General features: G+C 31.2%; 4 protein-coding genes and 1 long non-coding RNA gene across 10 annotated transcripts; 3 read left to right on the top strand and 2 right to left on the bottom strand.

Moving 5' to 3' along the window:
* Window positions 1-4459: 4459 nt before the first annotated feature.
* Window positions 4460-6128, bottom strand: LOC107434227 (uncharacterized). The gene is made up of 5 exons (XM_016045666.4): window positions 5971-6128; window positions 5709-5849; window positions 5397-5501; window positions 5169-5270; window positions 4460-5065 (listed from the first exon to the last, which is right to left on the bottom strand). Coding segments are annotated over exons 1-5 (606 nt in total). The 5' UTR covers window positions 5972-6128; the 3' UTR covers window positions 4460-4808.
* Window positions 6129-8254: 2126 nt separating this feature from the next.
* On the top strand, window positions 8255-9004 carry LOC107434226 (mitochondrial import receptor subunit TOM9-2). Its single transcript, XM_016045665.4, has one exon. It carries the CDS (start codon window positions 8359-8361, stop codon window positions 8665-8667), a length of 309 nt encoding a protein of 102 aa, XP_015901151.1. The 5' UTR covers window positions 8255-8358; the 3' UTR covers window positions 8668-9004.
* A 5791-nt stretch (window positions 9005-14795) lies between these two features.
* Window positions 14796-16630, bottom strand: LOC107434222 (plasmodesmata-located protein 1). Its single transcript, XM_016045662.4, has 2 exons — window positions 15714-16630; window positions 14796-15285 (listed from the first exon to the last, which is right to left on the bottom strand). The coding sequence occupies exons 1-2, from the start codon at window positions 16480-16482 to the stop codon at window positions 15149-15151; spliced, it is 906 nt and encodes a 301-aa protein (XP_015901148.3). The 5' UTR covers window positions 16483-16630; the 3' UTR covers window positions 14796-15148.
* LOC112489212 (uncharacterized) lies at window positions 16501-16977 on the top strand. The gene is made up of 2 exons (XR_007237326.2): window positions 16501-16642; window positions 16747-16977. It is a non-coding gene; the product is annotated as an uncharacterized LOC112489212 (long non-coding RNA).
* Window positions 16978-18914: 1937 nt separating this feature from the next.
* On the top strand, window positions 18915-24760 carry LOC107434231 (probable inactive histone-lysine N-methyltransferase SUVR2). 6 transcript variants are annotated; one of them, XM_060811301.1, is made up of 11 exons: window positions 18915-18996; window positions 19454-19491; window positions 20052-20275; window positions 20373-20408; window positions 20497-21043; window positions 21374-22458; window positions 22605-22870; window positions 22978-23044; window positions 23153-23203; window positions 23705-23801; window positions 24317-24760. In XM_060811301.1, the coding sequence occupies exons 3-11, from the start codon at window positions 20093-20095 to the stop codon at window positions 24343-24345; spliced, it is 2361 nt and encodes a 786-aa protein (XP_060667284.1). In that variant the 5' UTR covers window positions 18915-18996; window positions 19454-19491; window positions 20052-20092; the 3' UTR covers window positions 24346-24760. The 6 variants fall into 6 exon arrangements, with proteins under 6 accessions (XP_060667284.1, XP_060667288.1, XP_060667287.1 ...); XM_060811305.1 differs by lacking the exon at window positions 18915-18996 and having other exon boundaries at window positions 19003-19491; window positions 21374-21576; window positions 21781-22458; XM_060811304.1 differs by lacking the exon at window positions 18915-18996 and having other exon boundaries at window positions 19003-19491; window positions 21374-22039; window positions 22229-22458.
* The last annotated feature ends 20 nt before the right edge of the window (window positions 24761-24780 follow it).

Here is a 24780-nt window from a genome sequence, read left to right as displayed (position 1 = left end):
GGGATTATTATTCCCCATCCCCGACCCATCCCCGACTCGGTTTTTAGGTATTTGTCCCGAGCCAGCTCCGCATCCCGGAATTTTCAGATAAAAACTGCCCCGTTAAGGGCGGTGCACCGCGTTTTCGAGGATGGACAGGGCAAATTGACATCCCTACCGCTCGTAATTTTTGAACCACATGAAAGTACTATTAAACCCTTTGTTTTATTTGGTCATATCGCTCATAAGTGAACGATAACATGTATAATTTACTATTGTCCTTTATATATGGTTAGATCTGTCTCACGAAAAACAAAAGAAAAAATAGACGAATCGGCTTTTATGAGCACAAGTATTTGGTGTACTATCAAAGCAAAAAAAAAAAAAAAAGTATATGGTGTACTATTGAGGAAAAAAATAATAATACTAAAATAAAATAAACAAAGATGCGATGTACTGTTAGGAGCTTTTTTTATCTTTATGGTATGATGTGTAATATATTTTTTACTATTTACAGCAGATTTTTCACTGTTTGTAGCATGGGACTGCTCAACACTTACTCCCCATCTCTCATCCTCTCTGATTTTCCTCTCTCTTACATTTCTTTATGATGCTTTATCTTCAGCGCTGTTCGTCTTCAAAGTTCAAAACAATCCCAGTCTGCATGGCAAATTAATAGCCTCATCATGTATCTGGTATTCTTTCTTTCTCTAGTATACTCTATTTCTTTTTGGCTATTGAAACTATTGCTGTTGATTTCACTCTCCATTTGCCTCAGGCTCTAATTTTTTGTTTCTCTTTTGGATGTTGAAATTGTTGGTGGTGGTGTTACTCTTCATCCATTGCATAAAGGTTTTGAAGAGTTCTCTCTGTTATGGGTAACTTACTAACATTTCTTCTCTTAAATTATCATCTATTTTTCTCTAAAATTGTTTGCTATATATATATATATATTAACTTTTTCTGTTAATTTATGAGTTGGTGTTGGTGTGCTGTTCAAACAATGGTATGCTCGCTTTAATTACCTACATTTTTTGCTTATATTTTGATGTTCTAATTGTATTTAGATTATATATATATATATATATATATATATATATTTCAAAGAAAAAGTATGATAGTTTTAATATGTTAGTATTGGTTGTACATAAGTTATAAGTACACCAAGTAGGGAAAGACCATATAAACAAAATAGTTATATATTGTGTAAAGTGGGCAAATAATGATTTTGGCATGGATATGGAGGCCTCCTCCCCAAGACCACAACTTTTTTTCCATTTCTGTTGTAAATTATGAAAGTCAATTATATTGTTTTCTTTTTGCTTATATTCTATTATACTATTGAAAACAAAATTAATTATATTTTTTTAGAACATGGCAGAACTAATGTCTATCTAAAAATTTTTATAAATCATGAAAAAAAGTTTATATTCAAGTAAATTTTTTTCTCTTTTTAATGTTCAGATATTTGAAAAGAAAATATCAACAATCACATCATGCTGTTGTTTATCTATTTAATGTTTGACAATAATTTTTGTACTATTTTTTTTTGGTTTTTATGAATTTCCAGTTTTAAAAAAAATAAAAAATAAAAAAGACTATTTCATCTCTATTTTTTATTCCATTATTGTTACTTGTATTTGCTTAGCAGGAAATAAATTATACACAAGTATTCCACATAAACCTTGTATGTTTTTTATTTTAATGAAAAATAAATAATTGTAACCTGAAGAACCTCGTATTGTTCTCGAGAATTGGAATATCTTGTGATCTTTGCAGTCAAATAATGGTTACTGTTCCCCCAAATGGTTTTGTATGTAAATTTGATAGTTGATTATTTATATTTTAAATTTGCCTATACCTTATACGCAAATTTGGTAAAACAATATAATTTTTAATTGTTTATATTTTACATTTGATCTAAGAATTTAACATCCTTGTTTTGGACTTTTGAAAGAATATACGTTATTAAAATTTAACATGTAATTATATTTGAAAGTTGGATGGATGGATCGGAAACATCAGGAGCCAAAGATGGATGGAATACTGGAAGGTACCTTGTAGAAGATCTAATTTGATTTTAGGTACCTTATGGAAGGTCAAATTTGGTTTTATCACTTATGATTATACTTGGTCAGCATTTACCTGAAACATATTTTGTCTTATACTAATAACTTTTGTTGAAATTCCTTAAAAAAAAAAAAAACTTTTACTAAGGCTAATCTCTGAACTTGCAAAACATTCAATATTCAAATTTGAAATTTAGTTTCTATTTTGTACATTGTTTGAAGTTTACATTTACATTGGATATGTATAATGTCGAGGTGTCATATTTTAAATTGAATTGGTTTATATTTAAGTTACTGAAATTTGGGTGGTAAATGTTGTATTTTAGAAATCAAAAGGTGGGAATTCATTCAACTTCACTTTTATATTTAGAAATAGGTCCAATTAACCAGGATAACACAAACATGCACTTAAGACTTCTCACATGTATATCTGTCTAATAACTAGAGAGAAACTGGGGCTTCATACATGAAGAAAACTAAACAACAAGAAAGAGCTCTTATGCCATTTGTAATTAATTGATATGTTCAACAGGCTTTAACGACTGCTAACAAACCACCGAGATAAATAAATTACACAGAGTTCAAAAAAAAAAAAAAAAAAAAAAGAATTGAACAAATCAACAAACGATATCTAAAGTGTCAATTCTTATAATGAAATCAAATAGGTTTTCCTATGATATTATGACCAATTTTGCTTTTTCATTCTGATGTAAATATCATAATCATATTCACTTTCAAATTATATATATATATATATCAATAATTTTCATTATAATAAGATACTTATCATTTTCATTATAATAAGACACTTTCTTTTCAATTAAATAAATATGTGTATAACTTCAATAAATTTTAAAATTTGAATTTTATTAGCCAACGCTTATTGTTTAATTAGATTTTGAATGAAAATTTACATTTCAAATAAAAAAGAATACACTTAACTCTATCAAATCATGGTCACGTGCAACACACATGCTGCATGCTTAGAATCAATAAATTACACAGTATCGCTTGATATTACAAAAATTCCATTGAAATTATTAAAAACTTATCAAGTATACATAAGACAAAATTAGTTTTGTGAAAAATATAATTGGCTGTTATAAACAACTACTTGATATTACAGAAAACCCACTCAAATTATTAAAAACTGATTAAGTATACGTCAAGACAAAATTAGCTTTGCACGAAATCTAAAATTTAAAATACTTAAATGCTCAAATTGAATAAATTCATTTAATTAATATTAATATTATTTTAAATATTTTAGTTTCTTACGAAAATATTGATATGAGTTAGCTTGTGCTTGGCTTTTGAAGCCATCTTTAATGCTCATTAAAGTAGCAATTCATAAGAATAAGAAATAGAAAGTAGAATAATGATTACTACTTATATGTTTGGTAACAATAAACAATTAGATTCAAAATTTAACCTTTAAAAATATCAAAATTTGGTTAAAATTGATGAAAAGCAACTTTTATATTTAATTATATATTTTTTAAATGTGATAAACCTTTAAATTTAAATGTATTATAAATATGGTAAAGTTATGTTCAGAGCTTATGAAGATAAAAATATAGAAATAACAATCGTGAAGTTTTAAAAAGAAATAGTTATTTTTTTCAAATTAAGGATAATTTATTCCATCAAATAGCTATTCTTTTATTTGAAAATGTACCAAATATTAAAAAATATATATATATTGTAAAGTGATTATTGTATTCTACAATCATTCCGTATACCAAATGCGATCTAAGTTATGAAATATTTATCAACACACTGTTAATCCTATATGATCTAAATTGGATCAAGTAAATTGATTAATTTGGATTGATTAAAATAAATATATTGTATATAACTTTTTTTTGGATTTATATTGATAGTATAATATAAGAGTTGATGATTATATGATCGAATTTGGATTGCTAAAAATAAATATATTGTACATAACTTTTTTTGGATTTATATTGTATAGTATAATATAGGAGTTGCTGATTAAGTGAAGTTATAAAATTTGGGATACACAATCAATCAATCAGATGCACTATTTTTTTTTTCTTTTTTTTAAGTAAGAATCATCTTTTTATGATTTATGACCATATGATTCTCCATTGGATTCGGCCTCATCATTTAAATGAAAATTTAATAGTTATTAAAAGGTAGATATTATTTTAAAAGGAATAAAAGATAAAGTTTTACTTATTTGAGCCTGCTATTTAGGCTACATACACATAATGCAAATTAAACTTAACCCCTAAAACTCTGGAAGGTAGCTTACATCCAATCATACTGGCGCTGGGCAATTGGTGGGTGGGACCCACTTCTGCCCAACGAGAGAGAAAAAAAAAAAAAAAAAAATGTAACAGGTGATCAGGAAAAAAGACATTTCTTAGAATGCCGTTAAGTTATTGACATTTACAAAACTTTTAAACAAGATAGACTTTTGACAGGCCTAATTATCATAATTCCCCATTAAAGTTTGGAATTATGATCCTTTGAGGTGGGCAGTACAACAGAAGCTTAGCTATTGCGAAATGTAATTTAACTTTGTTACATTAGTTATTGCTAAAATAAATAGAAAAGCAAAAGCTTTCAAAGGTAATTTAACTTTATTAAGGGTTATGGTGTGAAATAGATTGACAACACTTAAAATCGTAATTAACAAGGAAGAAATTAAATTATGACTGGACAAAATGTCCAATTAATTCACTTCATGCCCAGCAGAAAAGAAAATAATTAAAGTGAAATTCAAATTAAACTCTATTTCCCAATTCCATGCCTTCTCTTCTGGCTTCTCACCAGAGGTTCTTGAATTTTCCTGTTCTTGAATGCTTTCTCGGACTCGGGGCTTTTTGCCAAGTTGTTCTTCAAATTCAAGGTCATCTCAGCCTTGATGACGTCGTCACTTGGGGTTAGTTTAGATCGGACAGATATCCCATCTCCCGTTTTACGCACTTTCAAGGTTGAACATCTTTCATGGATTAACTTATTTCTACTTCCAATCATACCATCATTATCTGAGGAAAAAAAAAAAAAGAAGGGAAAATCAGAAACATTACCAAATTTATGCAAATTCAACAGCTGAGAAGTGGCAGTGGTTTTGAAATAATAGATTATTACCAGGACTGGATAAGACAGCACGAGGACGTGGAACTGAATTACAAGCTCTGTTAATGTTGGGTTTAGCATTCTCCTTCACAAGTTTTTTGTTCTTCACTGTCCCTGACAATTAGTAAGAAGCAAATTTGCTTAAGACAAACAAATTTGCATATGAAAAGTGAAATATATATATATATATATATACACATTAAGAATTGGTGGAATTTCTGATCTCAATCGAAATCAAACCTTTAGATGGAGATATTGATGGAATTGTTGAGTCTTGCAGATAAGTTTTCATGATTCTAGCAATTGATGGTGGCGATCTGATTTCTATCTCCTTTGCTACAAAATCTAAAGTTGAATAGCATATTAATTTCCACTTGCTACTTTATTTTGAATATATATGTATATATATTTATGCAAGAAGGCAAATTAAAATTTATCTCCTTTATAGAAATTTTAAAAATTCATCTTAATTAAGAAAATCAACCTGAAAAATTACCCTGATTTTGAAATATCAAACCATTAATGTTTGCATATTTGGAAGTTAATACGTACCAGGTGGAGAACCTGAACCAGCTTGAGCTTCAATAGATGGAGATTCAGTAGTAATTATCGACAAGAGACCTGCTTTTCTAACATCTCGTTGAGAAAGACAATCTTCTTGTTCGTATGCCCTCACCTTCAGTCTGGGATACACTTTGAAATCCCAAAAAATTGTAATAAAATATGAGAAAAAAAGCTACAAAAAATGTAAATCTAATTGATATGTAGAGCGAGAGAGAGAGAGAGAGAGAGAGAGGGAAAGAGAGAGACTTACTGTTTCTTTCTATTTGAAATCCAACGTTCAAAAATTAACTGCTTTTCGAAAATGCGGGTGTCGGTATGGAAGGGGAATAAATATAAATAGAGACAGAGAAAAAGAAAGGTGAAAAAATAAGCAAACGTTAGCATATAGGTAAAGGGAAAGGGAAGTAAAAAAAAAACTCACATTATTCGTTGTTTGTTTTCAAATTCAGGTGTTTTGGGTTTTGGCTTTACTTCTTGGACTCCTTATAGAATATATTGGAACTAAATGTGATGGCTTTTTTAATTTTTTTTTTTTCTTTTTAATGTGTGTGTTTGTGTGTCATGGTTTTTGAGCCACACAGTAAATAATTAACAACGCCTTAAGAGTTAGATTGAGACAGAAGAAACGACCACCTGACCTTGCCTTATAAACTGAAAACTGTAAAGCCCCATTTCTGTTTCTTTGCTTCAAAACCAAGATGCACAGAGATTTGTTCATTCATTCTAGAGCTCCCATTTTTCATTGATGTCCCTTGTTGGACAACACGTGAGCTTGTACTGCTTTTTTGGTTTATGAATCTGATTCTGGATCTGAACCCCCACATTCCCAAAATAAAATAAATACAAGAAAGCTATTTTTTTAAAGCTAAAGTTTATTATCTTAATTACAGTTCTTTTTTTTTTTTTACTTGAAAGGTTAATTACAATTACTAGACGAAAAGTTCAATTTCATTAAGCAGGGTTTTGCCTCCGCATATAGAATATCAGATAGCCAACTGGGTCTTCGTCAATCCATACTATAGTATTAGTACATTTCAAAGCCTCCCTAGCTAACTTATAGGCTGCAATATTAGCTTTCCTTGAACATGAAGAGAAATTACGCCAGGGAACAACCAAATATAAAATTATTAATTATAGTACTATAGAACGTTGTAACATACAAATATATATAATGAGTTTGTTGTTGTCTGAAAAAACATACAAATATAAAATTATATAATCATAATACAAGTAAGAAAAAAAATAGAATTTATGTCCTATATCACTCTTGATTTTAAGGTGGTTTGATAGAAATAAAAACATGGGAGATGTTGTTACCACAGGAGAAAAAATAAAAAAAAATTTGTAAGTTACAGAAGCTAAGAGAATTAGAGAAAAAGCCATATAATATTTTCTCTCCCATAATCTATGAAAACAAGCACTGTTTCAGACTCCATGTATTAGTAAATCAAAATTGCAAAGAAAATAAACAAAATTTTTTAAGAGAATTGATAACATGAAACAGAATAGCACTCTCTGTTTTTAATTACGGGCCTCTTAAATTTCACCCCAAAAAAAAATAAAAAAAAATTTGCGGACCTCTTGAAACTAATCAATCTCTTTCAGAAGCTCTGGAGTCTAGACCAGTAACTAGGAAATTTGTAAACCCTCTTCTTCTTTCTCCAACAATACGCTATTCCTCCCACCCATATTTTTATATTTCATTATTCCCAAACTCTATCACAGATTACAATCTACTGGTCCTTTGTTGACCATTTAATTCCATGTCTCCTAAATTCCCCCCTCTCACACAATCATCTTCACTTTATTGAAATGAGGTTATGAAATTATTATCAGATGATTTTATTGCTGTGGCGGTGGTTGTGAGGTGAGTGTATTGCTATGCTATGGCGGTGGCAGGAAGGAGTACTGTTCCTTGTTTTGCCATCAAAAAATAGGCAATATATATATATATATAGCAATTTCTTTTTGCAATATAAATATGGTAATATTAAATTAATAATTTTTAAGAATCTTGAATTTGATGCCTTATTTTTTTAAAACATGTAATAAAAATAAAAAATATATAAAATATAAATTAAATTGAACAATAATAAATTATATATTTGATTAAAAATGAAAAAAGATAAATGAAATATAAATAACATAAATATAAATAAATATTAAACATTAAACTAATTTTTTTGTGTTAATTTTAAATTCTAATTCATTGCCATAATCAAATAAACGAAAAGTATTAATGATTCTTTTTTTTTATATTTTATTTATAGAGATAATTTTTTATATTTCATCCAAAATAATTTATGTATCCCGAATATTATTCTATATACTAATTATAATTTTAGTATCGTGGCAAGAACACCACCCTAAGAAAATATGTAGTTAAATTAAATTTTTCCTTTTTTTAAGAAATGTCCTATTTTGTTGGGGAGTCGATATATGAATGAAATGCATTAGGAAAAAAAAAACAATAATAACAAAAAGGGCTCAAAATTGGGCCAGAAGTGAAAATAGAAGACTCTGAAACGCAGCGTAGTACGGTGCACCAAAAGGTCGGAGTCCTCATTTAGAAGTTAGAAGAAAGAAAAAAACCCTCGCCGACGCCACAGCCTAATTCTCTTTCTCCCTGGTCTCATCTATGGCGTCCCAAGCCCGAAGAGGCGGTGTTTCCCTCCCCGACAGACGGAGCCCCAAGAAGAATGATGACACTGGCATAATCGCTAAGCTATCTCAGTCCCCAATCGTCTCTCGGGGCAAGCAGGCCGTATCCGACGCCGGATTCGTCACCAAGAAGCTGCTCAAGAGCACTGGCAAGGCCGCCTGGCTCGCCGGAACTACCTTCCTCGTCCTCGTTGTCCCCTTGATCATCGAGATGGACCGCGAGCAACAGTTGAACGACCTCGAGCTCCAGCAGGCCAGCCTCCTAGGTTCCCCACCTCAGAAATGAATCGGGGTCGGGTCGAAGCATTCGGGTATCAATTCCAGTTATTATTATTACGGTTCTCTATTATTAGGTTTAGATTTTGGCTATGGTTCCGCAATTCTATTCTGAGTTTCGGAGCTATATTCGGATTCGGGATTACTTCAGGTTTTGCAATGATTTTACCCAACGCTATATTGTCTTCTTTTTTTTTTTTTTTTTTTGATCTGTTTAGGTGGATTAAAAATTTTCAGATGATTTCCTCTATGAGAAATATGTGCTTGAATTAGCTAGATTCGAACCTCATTTTGAATTGAGATTACAGAGCTTTGTTCTGTATTTAATGATTAAGAAGTTCAACCTATATGTGTGCTTCCTCTTAAACATTTTTCCAACTACTTGCCATACTGTTTGAATGCATAGCTTATATCGGTGAAGAAATTCGTTTGAACTTTTATTTACTAAAGGAATTAGATCCTTAGAAACATTTCACATGCAATGAAGTGGGATGATAGCTAGATGATTAATGGAAATTTTATGATGACGCATGCAATAGGAGGAATTTTCTATTTATTGTTTAACCATTGTATGCAATGCCTTGTTTGATGGAGTTTATGCCTCGTCATTTCCGACCAAAGAGAGGAAATAAGGTGAATGGGGCTATCGCTTTAATAGTACTCTTCCCCAGGGAGAGTTAGCGAGGGGCTTCTACTATCCCTGGGGGGGAAATAGGGGGTCACGTTCCTTATCTTACTTATGAGCTGCTAATACTCTTAGTTAGTCTACGGTCACGTTCCTTATCTTACTTATGAGCTGCTAATACTCTTAGTTAGTCTACGGTCACGTTCCTTATCTTACTTATGAGCTGCTAATACTCTTAGTTAGTCTACTATAAGCTCTATTAACTAATGTATGAGCTATCCTGTTCCTATCGCCATTTTTTTCCTTAGGAAAAACTTGCGTTTAAAGTGTTCCGTTCTCCGTATTCTTTTTTTGATTGATTACTTCCACAACTACGGTGGAAAACCTTTTGTTATGGTATTTCTTCAATGTGGAAAAACTTTTTGTTATCAAGAGTTGCATATTTGAGCCGCATAAAAAAGGTGGTTTCTACTTTACTGCATCATTGATTGTTATTGTGGTTTGTTGCGGTGCGATTCAACCTTTTGTTAGTATCTCTCACCATTTTATGTTTTGCTTTGGATTTGAGGCTGGTTACAAAACAAGTGCAGACAGTCATAGGCATTGAAAACATAAAATGGTTTTGCTTTGGATTTGAGGCATTTAAAACATTTTCGTGTGGGTGGTCATTATCAATTGGAAATTTTATATGTTAGCAAGATTTGAATCTAAACACCTCCATGGCTTTGATACCTGAATGAAGGATTTAACTGGTTGTTCTTAAATGATAAGGCCTAACATTTGTTTACTTCTACAAATTCTGTGCCTCTCTTAGGTTGCTAATGGTTTAGAATTGCAGTATCCCAGTGAAAAACTTTTTGTTATGTATCTCTCCAAGAATTGCATGTGTGAGTCACATATAAGGTGGTTTCTACATCATTGATTGTTATTGTGTTGGAGAGGGTTGTTTGTTGCTGTTTGACATTCAACCTTTTTTTAGTACCTCATAGAATGGTAAGGGTCGGGAACAGAGGGTTTAACTTCTTGTTTTTAAATGATAAGACAACATTTGGATATGAAATATTATTGTAGGTTTTAGCAAATTCTGACTAGGAATTGATAGCTTTCAGTTGAGCCTGCTTATTTTTCTTAGAACTATTGGTGTCACAATATTGTATTTGTTTTGTTTGAAGAGTGGTAATCAATTTTAGTGAAGTTATTCCTCAAATAGATCATCTGTCAGTGCAAAGTGCTAGAAGATGTAGGTTTAATCATTTTTCGCATCCTAATACATAAGAGTAACATATGCTTTGGTTGATTTTGGGCATTAATGGACAGATAAATTTATTTGAAATTGCTTTTTTATCTTGTCTAGAAAATTGTGATTTCCTTTTTGTTTAAGATACAACAACTTGGATCCTCATAAATAGAGGATTTCAATTTGGATTAACCAAATTGTACCATATCAATAAATTTGATCAAAGGGGTTGTCTTGTGCCATTTAATGATTGCTAAACTGGAAACTTACTCTACTACTCATTAATTAGCCTTGGTTTCTTTTTATGGTTTAGAATTTAATATAAAACAGAAAAAAAAAATGACAACTCTAAATATAATTGCTAATTGATTAAGGAAAAGAAAATCCTAAATATAACCAAAATAATGCATTATATATCTAAATATTTTTTGTTGTCATATTTGGGTGCAGAGTTTACGATATCAATAAGTAAAAATAATAAGAATAGAGATATATTTTTGGGACAATAATAGGCGTAATATTTGAATGAAAATAAAATTCATATGATTTTTATAATGAATTGGGAAGAAAAGCTAGTTGTTTAAGTGATAATCAATTATTTTATGAGTAATTCTAGGCTCTAGGGGCACGTCTTTTAAATAATTCTTGTTTTTACTTGTTTTAATATTTTATCGGTAGTTTCTAACTTGTTTTAATATTTAATTTAACTTGTTTTATTATTATTTTTCCTTAAAAAAACTTAATTTAGTTTATTCTTATGGAAAACGTATAAGATATTATTTTGGTTATACATTGTACTTCAAATTTTTTTTTTCCCTCTATGGAATAATGGATTAGCAATTTTTTGTTTTTAATTCAAAACCTATAAATATTAATACTAATTGATGGATGATAAAGTTATTTTCTATTTAACAACGATGACATAGTAAAATCAAATCTTTAGATCAAATTTATTGAAATGAGTTGATGAAAATTGAGTTCCTCCACTCTAAAACAAGTGAAGAGGACGTTTAACCATTTATTTTTTAGTTATATTGAGATATGGAGATTTAAATTTAGGATTATTGAGGATCTCTTTTAATGTTGTGTTAAATGATTAGAGGAATTACGTTCCAATTTCCACATTCGATAATTTTGGTGTTGTGCGTAAGCATTACGAAAAGCTGAGTGGTGTATATCATACATGGGCTTGACATTGAGGCCGGAGGGAAAGTTGTAGAGCCACTGACTTTAAGAAACAGTGGTTAATTATTTATTTATGATGTTGAACCTTTCTTTCTTTTCGACTCGCTCTATTCTACGAAGCTTGGTGTACAAGAATTGGAGTAATAATTTCTTCTATTATAGTTATTATTAAAGGAAAAAGAGAGGGTGGTTTTATATATTAACTAATTTGATCTTCTTAGAAATTATTTTTCAATTTACAATGTAATATGTGAATGACGTAACAAGCCTTGCCAGTCTCAGTATCGGCTGAAAATGGTTCACAGAAAAACACTTCTCTATATAATACATATTAATAGATAGTCTCAAAAAATATATATAATATATGTTAGTATATTGCTACATAATTAAATGTTTAATTACATTTAATACTCTTTACCCTTTTCTTGGGAATAGCCTGTAAATTTAAAACATTAAAGTCTGAGTTTGGATTTGTTGCATTTTGATCCATTTAAACTTTTTGAATGTTAACGGGTTATCTTGTTTAACTAATATTAAAATATAATTTATTGTAACTTAGGCTATTTAGAACATCTTTATATAAGCTTTTTAAAATAAATAGTACTTTTTTAATAATATAAAGCATCTTTTAATATAAAAACGTATGATTTTAAAAAGTCTTTTATCAATGCTCTTTATATAATGTTTTTTATTTTTATTTTCTATAAATATTCATTATTTATAATTTTTTTCTTATTTTTTATTTGAATTTCTTCTAAATTGATAATAATTAAAAGGTAGAAAAATAAAAATTTAATAATTAAAATATGAAAGTAGCTTGAAATTTTATTTTAATATTAAATTAAATTATATAATATTCAATCTAGATAATGAATTCGATTTTTTTATATTTGACAATTAAATCTACTCTTTATTTTAATTTTTTAAAGTGAAAAGTAGATGGATATGCTTTTAAGAGTTTCACTTTTTAAAATAAATAACATTAAAAGATAAAATATCACATAAAAACATTGATAGAACTATGACTAAGGCCATATGGTCCCCCAACTTTTTGAACTTTTTTATATACTATAAAAATTTATCTAATATAAAACTTGAATATAATCTTAAGTGTGGCCCCTAATTTTTAATTTATTTTAATATATTTATTAAATCTCAATCAATTTCAAAATTTACCTTATTAGTTTATAAATCTATAAATCTATAGATACTATATGTTATCTGTTTGGTCTGATCCTAATCAATCTAAGGAAAACTTATATATTAAAATAAAAAATTAAGCTTTCTTCCTTCCATTATAGTAAACAAGTATACCCTATTACAGAAACAAATATACAATACTACTCTACAAAGTGCAATAACAGAACAGAAACATATTGGAATTGATTTTCAACAAGGCTAGGTAAGTTTTTTGTTTTTTCTTCAATTAATAATTCATAAATCTAATCATATGTCTTTGGATGAGTATATATGATTTTTTTTTTCTTGCTTTTTGTTTCTTTATGTATCCAATAAGCATATAAAGATTGGTAGAAGGTGTCAAAGGGATAATGAAAAATAAAAATATTTGATTTGGTATTAATATATGCCTGATAGAACCGAAAATTTTTGACTGAGTTGATTAACATATATATATATATATATATGTATATTGTTTTTATTAATAATTTAATTTTATATTAATAGTTATTTAAATTTCGGCCCCCCACGTGGACAATCGTAATTCCGTCCCTCCTTGATGATTTTTGTACTTTTAATGTTATATTTTTTAACTACTTTTAAAAGTTTGAAATGGACAAAATCAAATTTAAAAACTATATTAAAATGTTTAAAATTTAAATTTTTTTAATCATTTACAATAATTTTCTTTCTATATAATATTTTAAGCTCATCATTTTTAAATCTGGAGATGTATTTGACTAAATTAGAAGATTAGAGCTGTAACTTTTTTCAAACCAAAACTACTAAAATAAATTAGCCCATATTTAAATATCATCCTCGGCAATAATACAAAAATCATTTAAAAAACAAAATAGAGGCCAATAAAAGACAAGTAGGGAAGGTGCTACGTTTGAACAAAAAGCAACTTTGATGGGTCTGGTTGATGGATGCTAGAGTTTTCTTGCAACAGCTGGCCATCGATCGCACCAATCCATTTTTGTCGATTAGACTTCTCACTTCTCAACTTCAAGCCACGCCTCCATAGTTTGTGCATTGAAAGTAACAATTTTAAGGGCTACCCTCTACCATAATGCCACATCTTTTGTGAATAATTATTATTTTCCTCTGAGATGGAATAACATACTTTATTTATTTATTTTTGGGTTCGTCGAATACTTTTAATTTAATTGCTTAATATTATTCCTTCATACATAAAAAAAAAAAAAATCAAAATTCAGAAGCTTTAGCTTTTTGAAGTCTTCAACCATTGTTATGTACGAGATTTGGAGTTTTGTCGTATTGAGAAACGGATAGGCCTTATTATATGGAAGATATGAATCTTTTTTTTGGCTTATGAATCTTATACATCACACTGCATTACCAACACATAATCAAGTTCCTAATCAAGGAGATTAAATACTGATTTTGTGGCAATAATCTTCTTCACAGCTTATGAAGATCCAATCAAAACACCCCAACCAAGAAAGAAACATCACTTCAAAGTCTTTTTAATGAATTAATTATTTTGCCCACGTATCTATCTTATTTATAAAGAAAGTTCATCTTGGTTGGCAAAGAGAAGCAAAGTGGACCCCTATTATATATTATAAGCATTTGGGATTTTGGATAATAAAAAATTATTAGAAAAACTAACGTAATATATAGGTTTCACTTATTTAAAGCTCCCTCAATTAGGTAGGAATATATAGTATACCATATTATGTTTGTTGTATCCTGTGGCCAAGGAAAATCATTAATAGTTACTTTTCACTTTATTATTGTATCGAACTTTTGGTAATAAAGTGGGAGCTACTCGAAAAAGATTGTTCATATAATTAGGAAAATCAAGAAACAATTCAAACGTCTTTCAAAGCAAAAATAAGTTTTAAAACACACGCAAAGCAGAGAGACGAATTATGGAGTGTTGGAGAAGAGGAAAGAAAGTAGAGCACCTTGATTCATATTCACTATAAAAGGGTCTAAATATGTGGATATACATCTAACACGTTCCAATTAAAGCTAATATATTTTTCTTCTGCGGGGTAGCTTTTGCCCTTTACAATTCCTTTACTTTTCTGTCCTTTCATATTGAAAATTGGACCTAGAAAACAAACCTAGCTCCATCTTAAAAAGCATTGCACGCTTCAAAACTATTTAATATTCTTAATAATTTGCATATCATTCAACGTTGCCTCTATACTATATATACAAATTTTGTCAATACAATCAATCGTAGAGGAAGATTTAGAAAATATAGGTGGGATACATCATAAACAACCAAACTCAAAATCCATGCTTAGTACTACTGCGTTTCTTCAGCGCAGACCTTACAAACAACAAGCACACAATTAAAAACCCCAACGCTGCAATCCCTCCAACAGCAATAGCTACAGTTCTCTGCGTACCTTGTTGCCTTGTCCCTACATAACCAATACATAAAAAGAAATGTCATCAGTGTTACTCCATATATACAACTATATTGTAATAACAAAAACATAAATAAATAAACAAAACGCCCCACCAATCTCAATCTCATCTGCGTCAATGTATTTAATTCTGACCACTCTTTATTATCAATTTTGATAATCATTTTTCCGAAAATTGAAAAAGAAAGTCCCCCACACGTATTTGACCAAATTCAGGAACCATCCAAAAGAAAAAAAAAAAAAAAAAAAAACACTGACATTTTTAAACATCTGAAAATGATTTTTATATTTTATATTTTATATTTTTTATTTTGTACATATCCTCCAAATAGGGACTAGAGATAAAATTAAAAGAAAAGATTAATAGCCCAACTTGGGCAAAGATTTAAAACTATTTCCTTTCTCTCTCACTCTGACTTTACCTGTTGATGATGAATTTGTAGTTATACTTCCATCTGGGACTCCATTTGGGTAATAGCTATAGCTAATAAAGCACTTGTGAAGATAAATTTGCCCAGAAATTGAGCCACCACACTCGCTTTTAACTCTCTCTACAGCACTTTTCACACAATCCCCACAATCATCAGTGCCCAAATCACCTTCACACTGTCCCAAAACATACACCGATTGATAACTCCCAGTGTAGAATAAACTGCTACCACTTTTTACCCCATCTTCCAACATGTCAAACGCCGAGTCCCTTTTATCCTCGAACCCACTCCCACTTGCTTTGCTCGATCCACATGTCTTGTACAGCTGTTCAGTATCAGAGACTTGCTTGAACCCAGCAACCTCATACCTGAGGTAACACCCTGATAGCTGGACTCTAGCTGCTATGGTTTTGCCACAGTGTTTGTTGACCATGTTTGGAATTTTGCTCACACAGTCGTAGCACTGACTGTTTGTGAGATCACCTCTGCATTGATACCAACCTGTGATGGCATTTGCACCATTACCTGAGGTTGTGTTGGAGAAAGTCTTCTGTGAAGATTGAGAAACAAGTGAATCAAAGAGGGATTTGAGGTTTTCAGAGAAAATCCCAGATGGGTCTTGGAAATTCTCGTTTGCACAGCCTTTGTATACCAAGTTTGTGTAATCTGCAGATGTTGTAAGAGAAGGGAAGAAGATGGTGATTGTGAGAAAAAACAGAGAGATGAAAAATAGAGGGGTCTGTTGGGAAGGCAAAGACATTTTGAAAGATTTGTGAAATTTGTTCAAACCATGATATAGATGGTTGGTTTTAGGAGGGTTTGGAGTTCTGGAAAGTTGGGAGTTTCTAGAGAATGATTTTTGGTTGAAAAACAAGAAAGCGTGCCAGGGGTTTTGCAATAAAAGGGTCGTGAGTGTCCTTGTAGGTTTGGACCTTTTACTTTTTTTTTTTTTTTTTTTTTTCTTCCTTTCCTATTTTTTGTATTTTTCTGACTCAATTGCTTTACTCCAATCCCAATATTGCAGAAACGTGTGAAAGGATAGCAATCAAGCTTAGAAAGATGATTAATTTATTGAATCAAGCTTAGAAAGATGATTAATTTATTGAACTTTTACTTTGTATTACTATAAAAAAGAAAAAAGAAAAAAAGGAAGACCAAGCTTAAAGCTTATTTGATTATTTGCTTAAGGATATGAAGTAACCGAGTGGCAGTATACAAAATGGAATATGATCTCTTGATTTGGTTCTGTTTGAAACTTGTACTTTCGCTACTTCCTTTACTGAGTTCTGTGGTATAGTACTATAGTTTGACTGCAAGTAAGAAAATGCATAAAAAACTTTCAGTCACATGGTATGTGTGTTTCCAGAATATGGAATTGGCTCAAGGTCGTTCTCTGATCAAATATGCCATTAAACATAATTAATATTTGTTTATGCAAACATTTTCCCACTTTACCTGTAACATGGCTTTTGAGATGATTTGCTTTTTTCTCGTCGGCATTTTGAACGTGTGGTTTTCTTTTTGGGTTTTTTTAAAGCTTCTTTCCATCTTTTTGTTTTTCTTTCTTGCTAAAAGAGTGTTTTTCTTAATCCCAAAGGTTCCAGCCCAACAATGCAATAGTATGATGTACGACAATATTGTATACAGAGTCCGATTTCGAAAGTGAACATTTTTGTGGATTTTTGCAAATAACAACTTTAGTTCTGTTTAAAGGACCAAAATTTAAAATGGATAAAATTCTATTAAAGTTGTAGGTTATTTTCAAGTAACTTTTTAATAATATATAAATAAAAGGTCGTAATTACATGGAATACTGTTCGAACTTCAAATTCTGTTGTAGTCAAAAACCTTTTTTCTTCTTCTTATTTAGTTTCGAAGCTCGTAGTCAAAAACTTTGAAATGTTTATTTTATCATATATATATATATATATATATTAAAAACGGCGGAAAGTTAGGTGATAAAAAAGAGATGAGAATATAGATATGTTTGGAAATGCTTTATAATAAGCATTTAGTTTTGGAAGCATTTATTTTTCGTTGTATTTTTTATTAATAAGTGTTTTGTAAAATAAATGATAATTTATTTTTGATATTTTATATAAGTAGTAATTTATTTTTGATATTTTTATATTTTAGTTAATGGATTTAAAATCTATTTTTTGAAATACCAAAGCACATCTTTAGGTATTTAATTTTTTTACTAGAAAAATACATTTTAATTTTTTATCAAAGCTAATCATAATTGTTTTTTTGTCTTTGAAAACACTTATTAAACCTAAAAAAACACGTTTAATCCTCCCCATATATTAATGTCAAAGAAACATTAAATGGTAAAGGGACTCCCTACTAACTCTCATACATGTCTTCTAAGGAAAAAGTGCTCTTTATTTTGTATACAAGTTTAATGGACAATTAAGTGAATTTGTAAAAACTGTTCAGTAACAAATTTAATGAAAAAAATCGAATTGATTAATTTTTGTTTTTGAAATACTTTTCAATTGCCAAAGAATATAATTATAGTGGTTGAGTACTTTTATTTATTTTATGTTATAAGAATATGAATTCGAGTTATGAGAATAAAATTTGGATTAATTTGTAATTTAAAAAAAAATAATTCTCAGTTAAAAAAAAACAAAGGAATATTTCACAATGTTTCTCTGTTATTTTTCCTATTATTTAATTTAATTTAGGCAGGAATATTAGGGAAAAAAGAAAAAAGAAAAAAAAAGAAAAGCCTCTGGCTTTGGTTTGGCAGGGTGAACTTGTAAGGTGGACCTTGAGCCTAGGTTGTTAATAATGGGCTATTAGCTGCTTGTTGGCTGGACCTAGAGCCTTGATGATTGGGCCTTGGACCATCCGTGTCCATGTTCACCTCCATGTTTAAATGATAAACCGGTGAGCAAATTTGTTTGAAGCGCGAATAGTTTTGCAGGGAACAGGTCAAGTTTTTAAAATTCACACCCAACGCGCAAGATAGCCCCGCACCTTCTCTTCGCTATGGGGCCCATTCCTCACTTCCCAAATCGTTGGTCAAAATCTCCACGCCTTCTTCACTCCAATCTCGTAAAAATTGGGTGGGTCCATAAGTCCGAATCGTGCTTCCCACGCTCTTTCCTGAGCGTTGCCAAAAATTTACTCACCAAAATAGCACTAATTTTTACTCCAAAAAAAAAATAAAAATAGCACTAATCTTTTGACATTTTTTTTTTAGCTGCTTTTTCATTTTATTTTTGTTTTTTCAACCCTATTTTCCGTAGAAAACCCCTGCGACTGAGTGCGACTCTCTCTCTCTCTCTCTCTCTCGCTTTCGGAATAACTTGCTTCTAATTTCTAAATGGTGTTGGTGGTTGACGAATTTGCTTCGCTTAATTTGTTTCGTGAAAACAATTTTTTTTTTTTTCGTTTTCTGAAAACGCTTTCTTTCTCTTTTTTTGTTTGTTTGGTTTGAATATTTTTAGTTGTATGTGTATGTATATATATATATATATATATATTTTTTTTTTTTTCGTTTTGTTATTAGTATAATTTGGTTTAGACCTCCGACTTGCTATCTGCATTGTTGCCTTTCGTCGTTCTCTTTCCCTCTCGAGAATCGTTATTATTATTTTTTGTTTATATAATTTATTTTTCTCCTTCTGTCTGGTGGCTGAACTGTAAAAGAAATGCTTTACCTTTTTGTTTAGTGAAGTGGTCTTTTTTTTTTTTTTTGTTTTTGTTTTTGTTTCCTCCAGGTGTTGACGGCTTAATCAATCTCCAAAAGTTTTTCATTGTAAGATTTCAACCTTTTTGTTAGCTATGACTGTTAAAATGTCAGATAGAAAATAATCGCTAAGTTCTATGTAAGTTATATATTTTGTTAAACGCAGTGATGACTCGTAATAATGTTATTGAAATGGTAACTGGCAATTTGGCACTAAAAAAATGTTAAAAGGCTTTCATTTATTTATTTATTTTTCAGCATAACATGTAGCTTCAAAGTATGAATGGATGTTGTTTTGATTGAAACATTTGTGTAAAAATGAATAAGAGCTTATTTTGGACAGACATGGGATTCATTGTTCTTCTTTATGGTTTGATTGACTGTTCTAAACTGTGTGATCCTTAATTTTCTCCAAATTTTGGATGTAATTTCACTAAGGAGATATTGTAGGGTACAGTAGAAAATGAACTGCTTTCACTCTACAGTATTTATGCCTAATTCTCGCATCTTCCTCACTATAATCTATGACAACTTTATCTCCCTTCTTGGTTGTTTTTTCACTTTCTAGTTAGGGTATGAGAACCTTACTGTATGTCTCATGTTATCCATCTTCTCTTATTTTATATCAGATAATATAGGTACCTTGACATTTGGAAGCTCATAAGCAGAAATGCCGACAGATCCAAGAGTTACAGCGGCCTTTCGTGCTATGAAGGTTCTTGGAATTAAGGAAGTAAAGGTGAAACCAGTGTTAAAAAAGCTTTTAAAATTGTATGAAAGGAATTGGGAACTAATTGAAGCAGAAAATTATAGAGTTCTAGCAGATGCCATCTTTGATGAGGAGGATAGCAAGGTGGATTTCGTCTTATTTAACTCATTATTAGTTGATCCTTGTTTCTTATCTCTGTTGCTTTTGTTTATTGAAATGTTACTTTGATCTTGTCTGTTAGGTGGAGGAGCAAAAGAAGAGATGCAATAATGCAGATGTATGTATGACTTGCTTATGTTATTCTTTATTCTTCCTCATTGAACTCTTCTGTCCGTATCAGCTGACATGCCTTTGATCCTATGTAGCAGGAGGAAGAAAATCTTGTACATCATCAACCTGAACGGCCTTTGAAAAGATTACGCTTAAGGCATCAAGAAGTTCAGGTTTCACCTACGCACAATACTAGCAACACAATGTTGGGTGATGTAGCTGGTATTGTGTTAAAAAGACCTAAGCTAGAGGAAGATGAACTACCTGAGACTAGTGCCCAACAGCAATCACAGAAAATGACAGAGATGCTGGAGTTCAGAGCTGAACCATATCCAATTTCACCTCAACATGCTACTAGAAACAAGGGCAAGCAGCTCGTTCTGTCTAAACCTTTGGCACCAGGGGAAAGATCTGACCCAGTCTCTCCAGTTGCTGTTCAAGGAAAAAGATATGTTTCTGAGAGAGTGTCTAATGCCTTGTGCTTAAAAGAGCCAATGACTCATCCAGTTGCTGTTGTTTTGCCTAAACCAAAGGTTTTTGATTGTCATGGACTCATCATACCTAAAGATGAGCCATTCACCGATGACATGTTTGATGGTGACATGCCTCATTATGGGGTTCCTATTGCAATGATTCATCCAGGTACGTGTTTGTTTCTCTGTTTGGATATTTTGTTGTTTTTGGTTTGGCTTTAAAAAAGTTGCTAGTTCTTTAGCCTTACCACCTAATTTGGACAAGTTCTGTGCTAAATCATATACTTGATGTTAAATTTTTGCTGTTTTATTTTTTCAGTCTGCAACATCTCATTGAGTTCTGAGTGGAAAGTGTTGCAATTGACATCTATGTTTCTGTTAAATAGATGATTTGTCATGAATAAACATTTTATCTCTGTCAGTCATTCAAATTAGTTGCACAATGCTGAGCGATAGCTTTGCTTGGTATATCTGAATTTGATATTTCTCCTTTTAACAGATCCACTGAGTAAGGGAGAATTGCCTGTTGAAAAGGATGAAATTGGAAAAAAAGTTGGTGAGGATACTTCATCCCAGTACATAGAAACAGAAAGTAGGGCTAACGGTCCTGTAGCTTTATCTAGTGAGAGGAGAACAAACGGTGAGTTTGCACCGAGCCTACAGGAATCTTCTTCTGAATTAGCGGTTTCCACCTTAGGAGAGGTAAAACTTTCTCTGAGTTGCAATTCGGCTGTTGGAAGGCCTGATTTCCACATGCCTAATCTAGATGATGTTATCAAATTGACAGAGGAAAAATGTCTGCATTCATATAAAATCATTGACCCAAATTTTTCTGTCCCAAAATTGTTGAGACATATGTGCGAAAGCTTCCTAGAATTGGGAACTGACTCCACTGATAAATCACAGGATGGATCAACAAATGTTATACCAACTTTGAGTGGCCTGGATGATCATGTGCAAGGCAGTAAGAGAACTAGTTTTGATGATTGTGTTGTGAGTGACCAAGAAAAGAAGTCTGAGGACCCTGAATGTACAAAAATGTGTGGTTTGGTAGTTGTTCCGCAGTGTGAACCAGTTCCTGATGATTCAAGATCATTTAATGATATCAATGATGTAACAAGAGGTGAAGAAAGGGTCAGAATTTCATGGGTAAATGAACTGAACAGTGAGTTTCCAGACCCTTTTCGCTATATACCCCATAGCCTTGTTTTCAAAAATGCCAATCTGAGCTTCTCTCTTTCCAAAATTGGGGATGAGAATTGTTGTGCAACTTGTAATGGTGACTGCATATCTGGATCTGTACCTTGCTGTTGTACTCGTATGACAGGCAGTGAGTTTGTGTACTCATCTGCAGGCATTCTTAAGGAGTCATTTTTGGATGAATGTATCTCTATGACTCGCCACCCTCCTTGCCTCATTTATTGTAAAGAATGCCCGTTGGAGAGGGTGAAGAATGATGATTGTTTGGAACCATGCAAAGGCCACTTGAAGCGGAAGTTTATTAAAGAATGTTGGAGCAAATGTGGCTGCAGTAAACAATGTGGCAACCGAGTGGTGCAACGGGGCATAACTTGCAATTTGCAGGTTAGTAACATGCTCTCGAGTCTCAAGTCATTTTTATTGCTAGTGGGTGTTTGCCCTTTTTTTTCCTCCCCCCTGCAAATGTCATATCCTATCTTGTGGTGTATGTTGTTTTTGCTTCAGTTGACATTGGAGGAGTTTTATTTCAGGTATATTTCACTTCTGAGGAAAAAGGATGGGGTCTAAGAACTCTAGAGGACCTGCCAAAAGGTACATTTGTTTGTGAATATGTTGGAGAGATATTAACAAGCATGGAGCTGTATGAGAGGACCGTGAAAACAGCCAAAAGCAGGAAGTGTTCTTATCCGGTGATACTTGATGCTGATTGGAGTTCTAAAGGATCTTTAATGAATGGAGAAGCTCTTTGTTTGGATGCATCACATTATGGAAATGTTGCTAGATTTATTAATCATAGGTATACAAATTCTTGTATTATTAATTGTATCTGCCTTTGTGGCTTACTGGATGATAAAATGATATCATGATATTACAAGATCTGATAATTTTTTGTGAATTTACTAGATGTTTGGATGCAAACTTGATTGAGATCCCAGTTGAAGTGGAGATTCCTGATCATCATTACTACCATGTAAAGAATCTTTGAACCTTCTTTGCATCAGTATTATTGTTGGTTATGATAGATACAAACTTTACATTAGCAAGTCTAATATAGTATTTTATTTTTTGTTTTGCGAAGCTTGCTTTTTTCACAACTAGAAAGGTGAAAGCCATGGAAGAGCTAACTTGGGTAAGTGAATTGGTTTTAATTACAATTTATTGTAATTGGCTGGTTGTTCGCATATGACATAATTTTTTAAGATTTTATATGGTGTATACATTATTGATCTTAATTTTTATTCTTGAGAAAACTTGGATGAATTGTGAATAAAAGATAATTCTTTTTCATATGACTTGCTACTTGATAAAAGCTTCTTATCAATTTCTTAGCAAAATGTCTAACTATTTATTGCCAATGAGGTGGAATATCTGCTATGTGCATGTGTTTTTTATTTTTTATTTTTTTACACTAAATTTCCACCTAGTTTATGAATGCTATGTTGGACTGACTGTCATTTTTGATAGAAGGGATTAAAGAACCAATTACATTTCTTTATAAATTAGGCTTGTTTAGAAGACATAGTTTTTGAGATTACAAAAGATTTAAACTTAATGTGTGAATAGCTCTTGAAATCTCTATACATCTTTCAAGCAACATAGTAGCTCAAACCTATGCATGATGTGTCTGCAGGATTATGGTATTGACTTTAATGACATTGATCAGCCTATTAAGCCATTCCAGTGCCAATGTGGCAGTAGATTTTGCAGGAATATGAAACGTTCAAATAGTAAGTTGTTTCTTTTTCTTGTTCGACATAAAATGTGCAAATCCTTGTCTTTGGCTATTAATATTAACTTGTTTGCTCCTTATCAAAGATTTATGAACTTATGGCTATTAATTTTCACTTCCACCTCCTCCCCCCAAATCCAGTTGTATACCTGTATATTGAAATCATCCACACTTGATAAAAATATTTTCTTGATAAACATATTGCTTTTGTCATTACCTTTTTCCTCAAATCTTGATAGGATTTGGTTTGAAATCTTTCTTCTCTACTGATAATCTTATGTGATTTCAAGGAAATTAGATTATTTCCTCTTCATTATTGTTGTATGAAATCTTAAGGTCTTGACCTTGATCTGACTTTCAAATTCCCTTTTGCATTTCATATTATCACTATTCATTGACATGTACTGAATCTCACATTCGTGCATTAAAATTGAATGTTATGATGATGTTTCTTATTATTTATTCTGTTTGTTCTGATACTCGTAATCAATTTCATATTTACTTATATTGCAGGATCTAGATACATGCTGCGTTCTAGTTGAATATATTTTGTCATGGACTTACCTCAAGTGAAGATATAGCAGCGAAAGTAGATAACACATTATTTTTTACCGTCTGGCTGATTAATAGAGTGCTGGCTCTCATGGTAGTAGGCCAATCTTTAAAGTTGTTAATAGCTAAGTTAATCTTTTGAGACGATTATTGACAGGGTTTTGTAGACTTACAGAATATCATGCTTTTTGAAGACTACATAACCCTATCTAATGATCCTGTACATTTTGAAGTGAAGGCATTGTAAATATCTGCTGATGTTAGAACATAGGGACTACAGATCTGTCTGGCTTCTGTTTTGGAAGGGGGGAAATGTTTAATCTGATTTATTCAATGTATTTTGCATGGTCTGTGAGGCCAGAAAACAATGAGTAGCAATTCCAGAATTTGTTTATGATTTGATTAGCGGTCCTAATTTTTTGAAA

This window comes from Ziziphus jujuba, chromosome 9, assembly GCF_031755915.1.
Source record: "Ziziphus jujuba cultivar Dongzao chromosome 9, ASM3175591v1".
NCBI classification, from domain to species: Eukaryota; Viridiplantae; Streptophyta; class Magnoliopsida; order Rosales; family Rhamnaceae; genus Ziziphus; species Ziziphus jujuba.
The sequence above is the reverse complement of the archived record's forward strand: the minus strand, read 5'-3'. Positions and strand labels throughout refer to the sequence as shown.

Coding starts and splice junctions, on each gene's coding strand:
- LOC107434227 (XM_016045666.4), bottom strand. Junction 5,271..5,396: donor ATCAATATCTCCATCTAAAG/GTTTGATTTCGA, acceptor ACTAATTGTCAG/GGACAGTGAAGAACAAAAAA. Junction 5,066..5,168: donor TGCTGTCTTATCCAGTCCTG/GTAATAATCTAT, acceptor TTTTTTCCTCAG/ATAATGATGGTATGATTGGA.
- LOC107434226 (XM_016045665.4), top strand. CDS start 8,359: ATGGCGTCCCAAGCCCGAAGAGGCGGTGTTTCCCTCCCCGACAGACGG.
- LOC107434222 (XM_016045662.4), bottom strand. CDS start 16,482: ATGTCTTTGCCTTCCCAACAGACCCCTCTATTTTTCATCTCTCTGTTT. Junction 15,286..15,713: donor TACAAATTCATCATCAACAG/GTAAAGTCAGAG, acceptor TTGGTTATGTAG/GGACAAGGCAACAAGGTACG.
- LOC107434231 (XM_060811301.1), top strand. CDS start 20,093: ATGCCGACAGATCCAAGAGTTACAGCGGCCTTTCGTGCTATGAAGGTT. Junction 20,276..20,372: donor TTGATGAGGAGGATAGCAAG/GTGGATTTCGTC, acceptor CTTGTCTGTTAG/GTGGAGGAGCAAAAGAAGAG. Junction 23,802..24,316: donor GAATATGAAACGTTCAAATA/GTAAGTTGTTTC, acceptor CTTATATTGCAG/GATCTAGATACATGCTGCGT.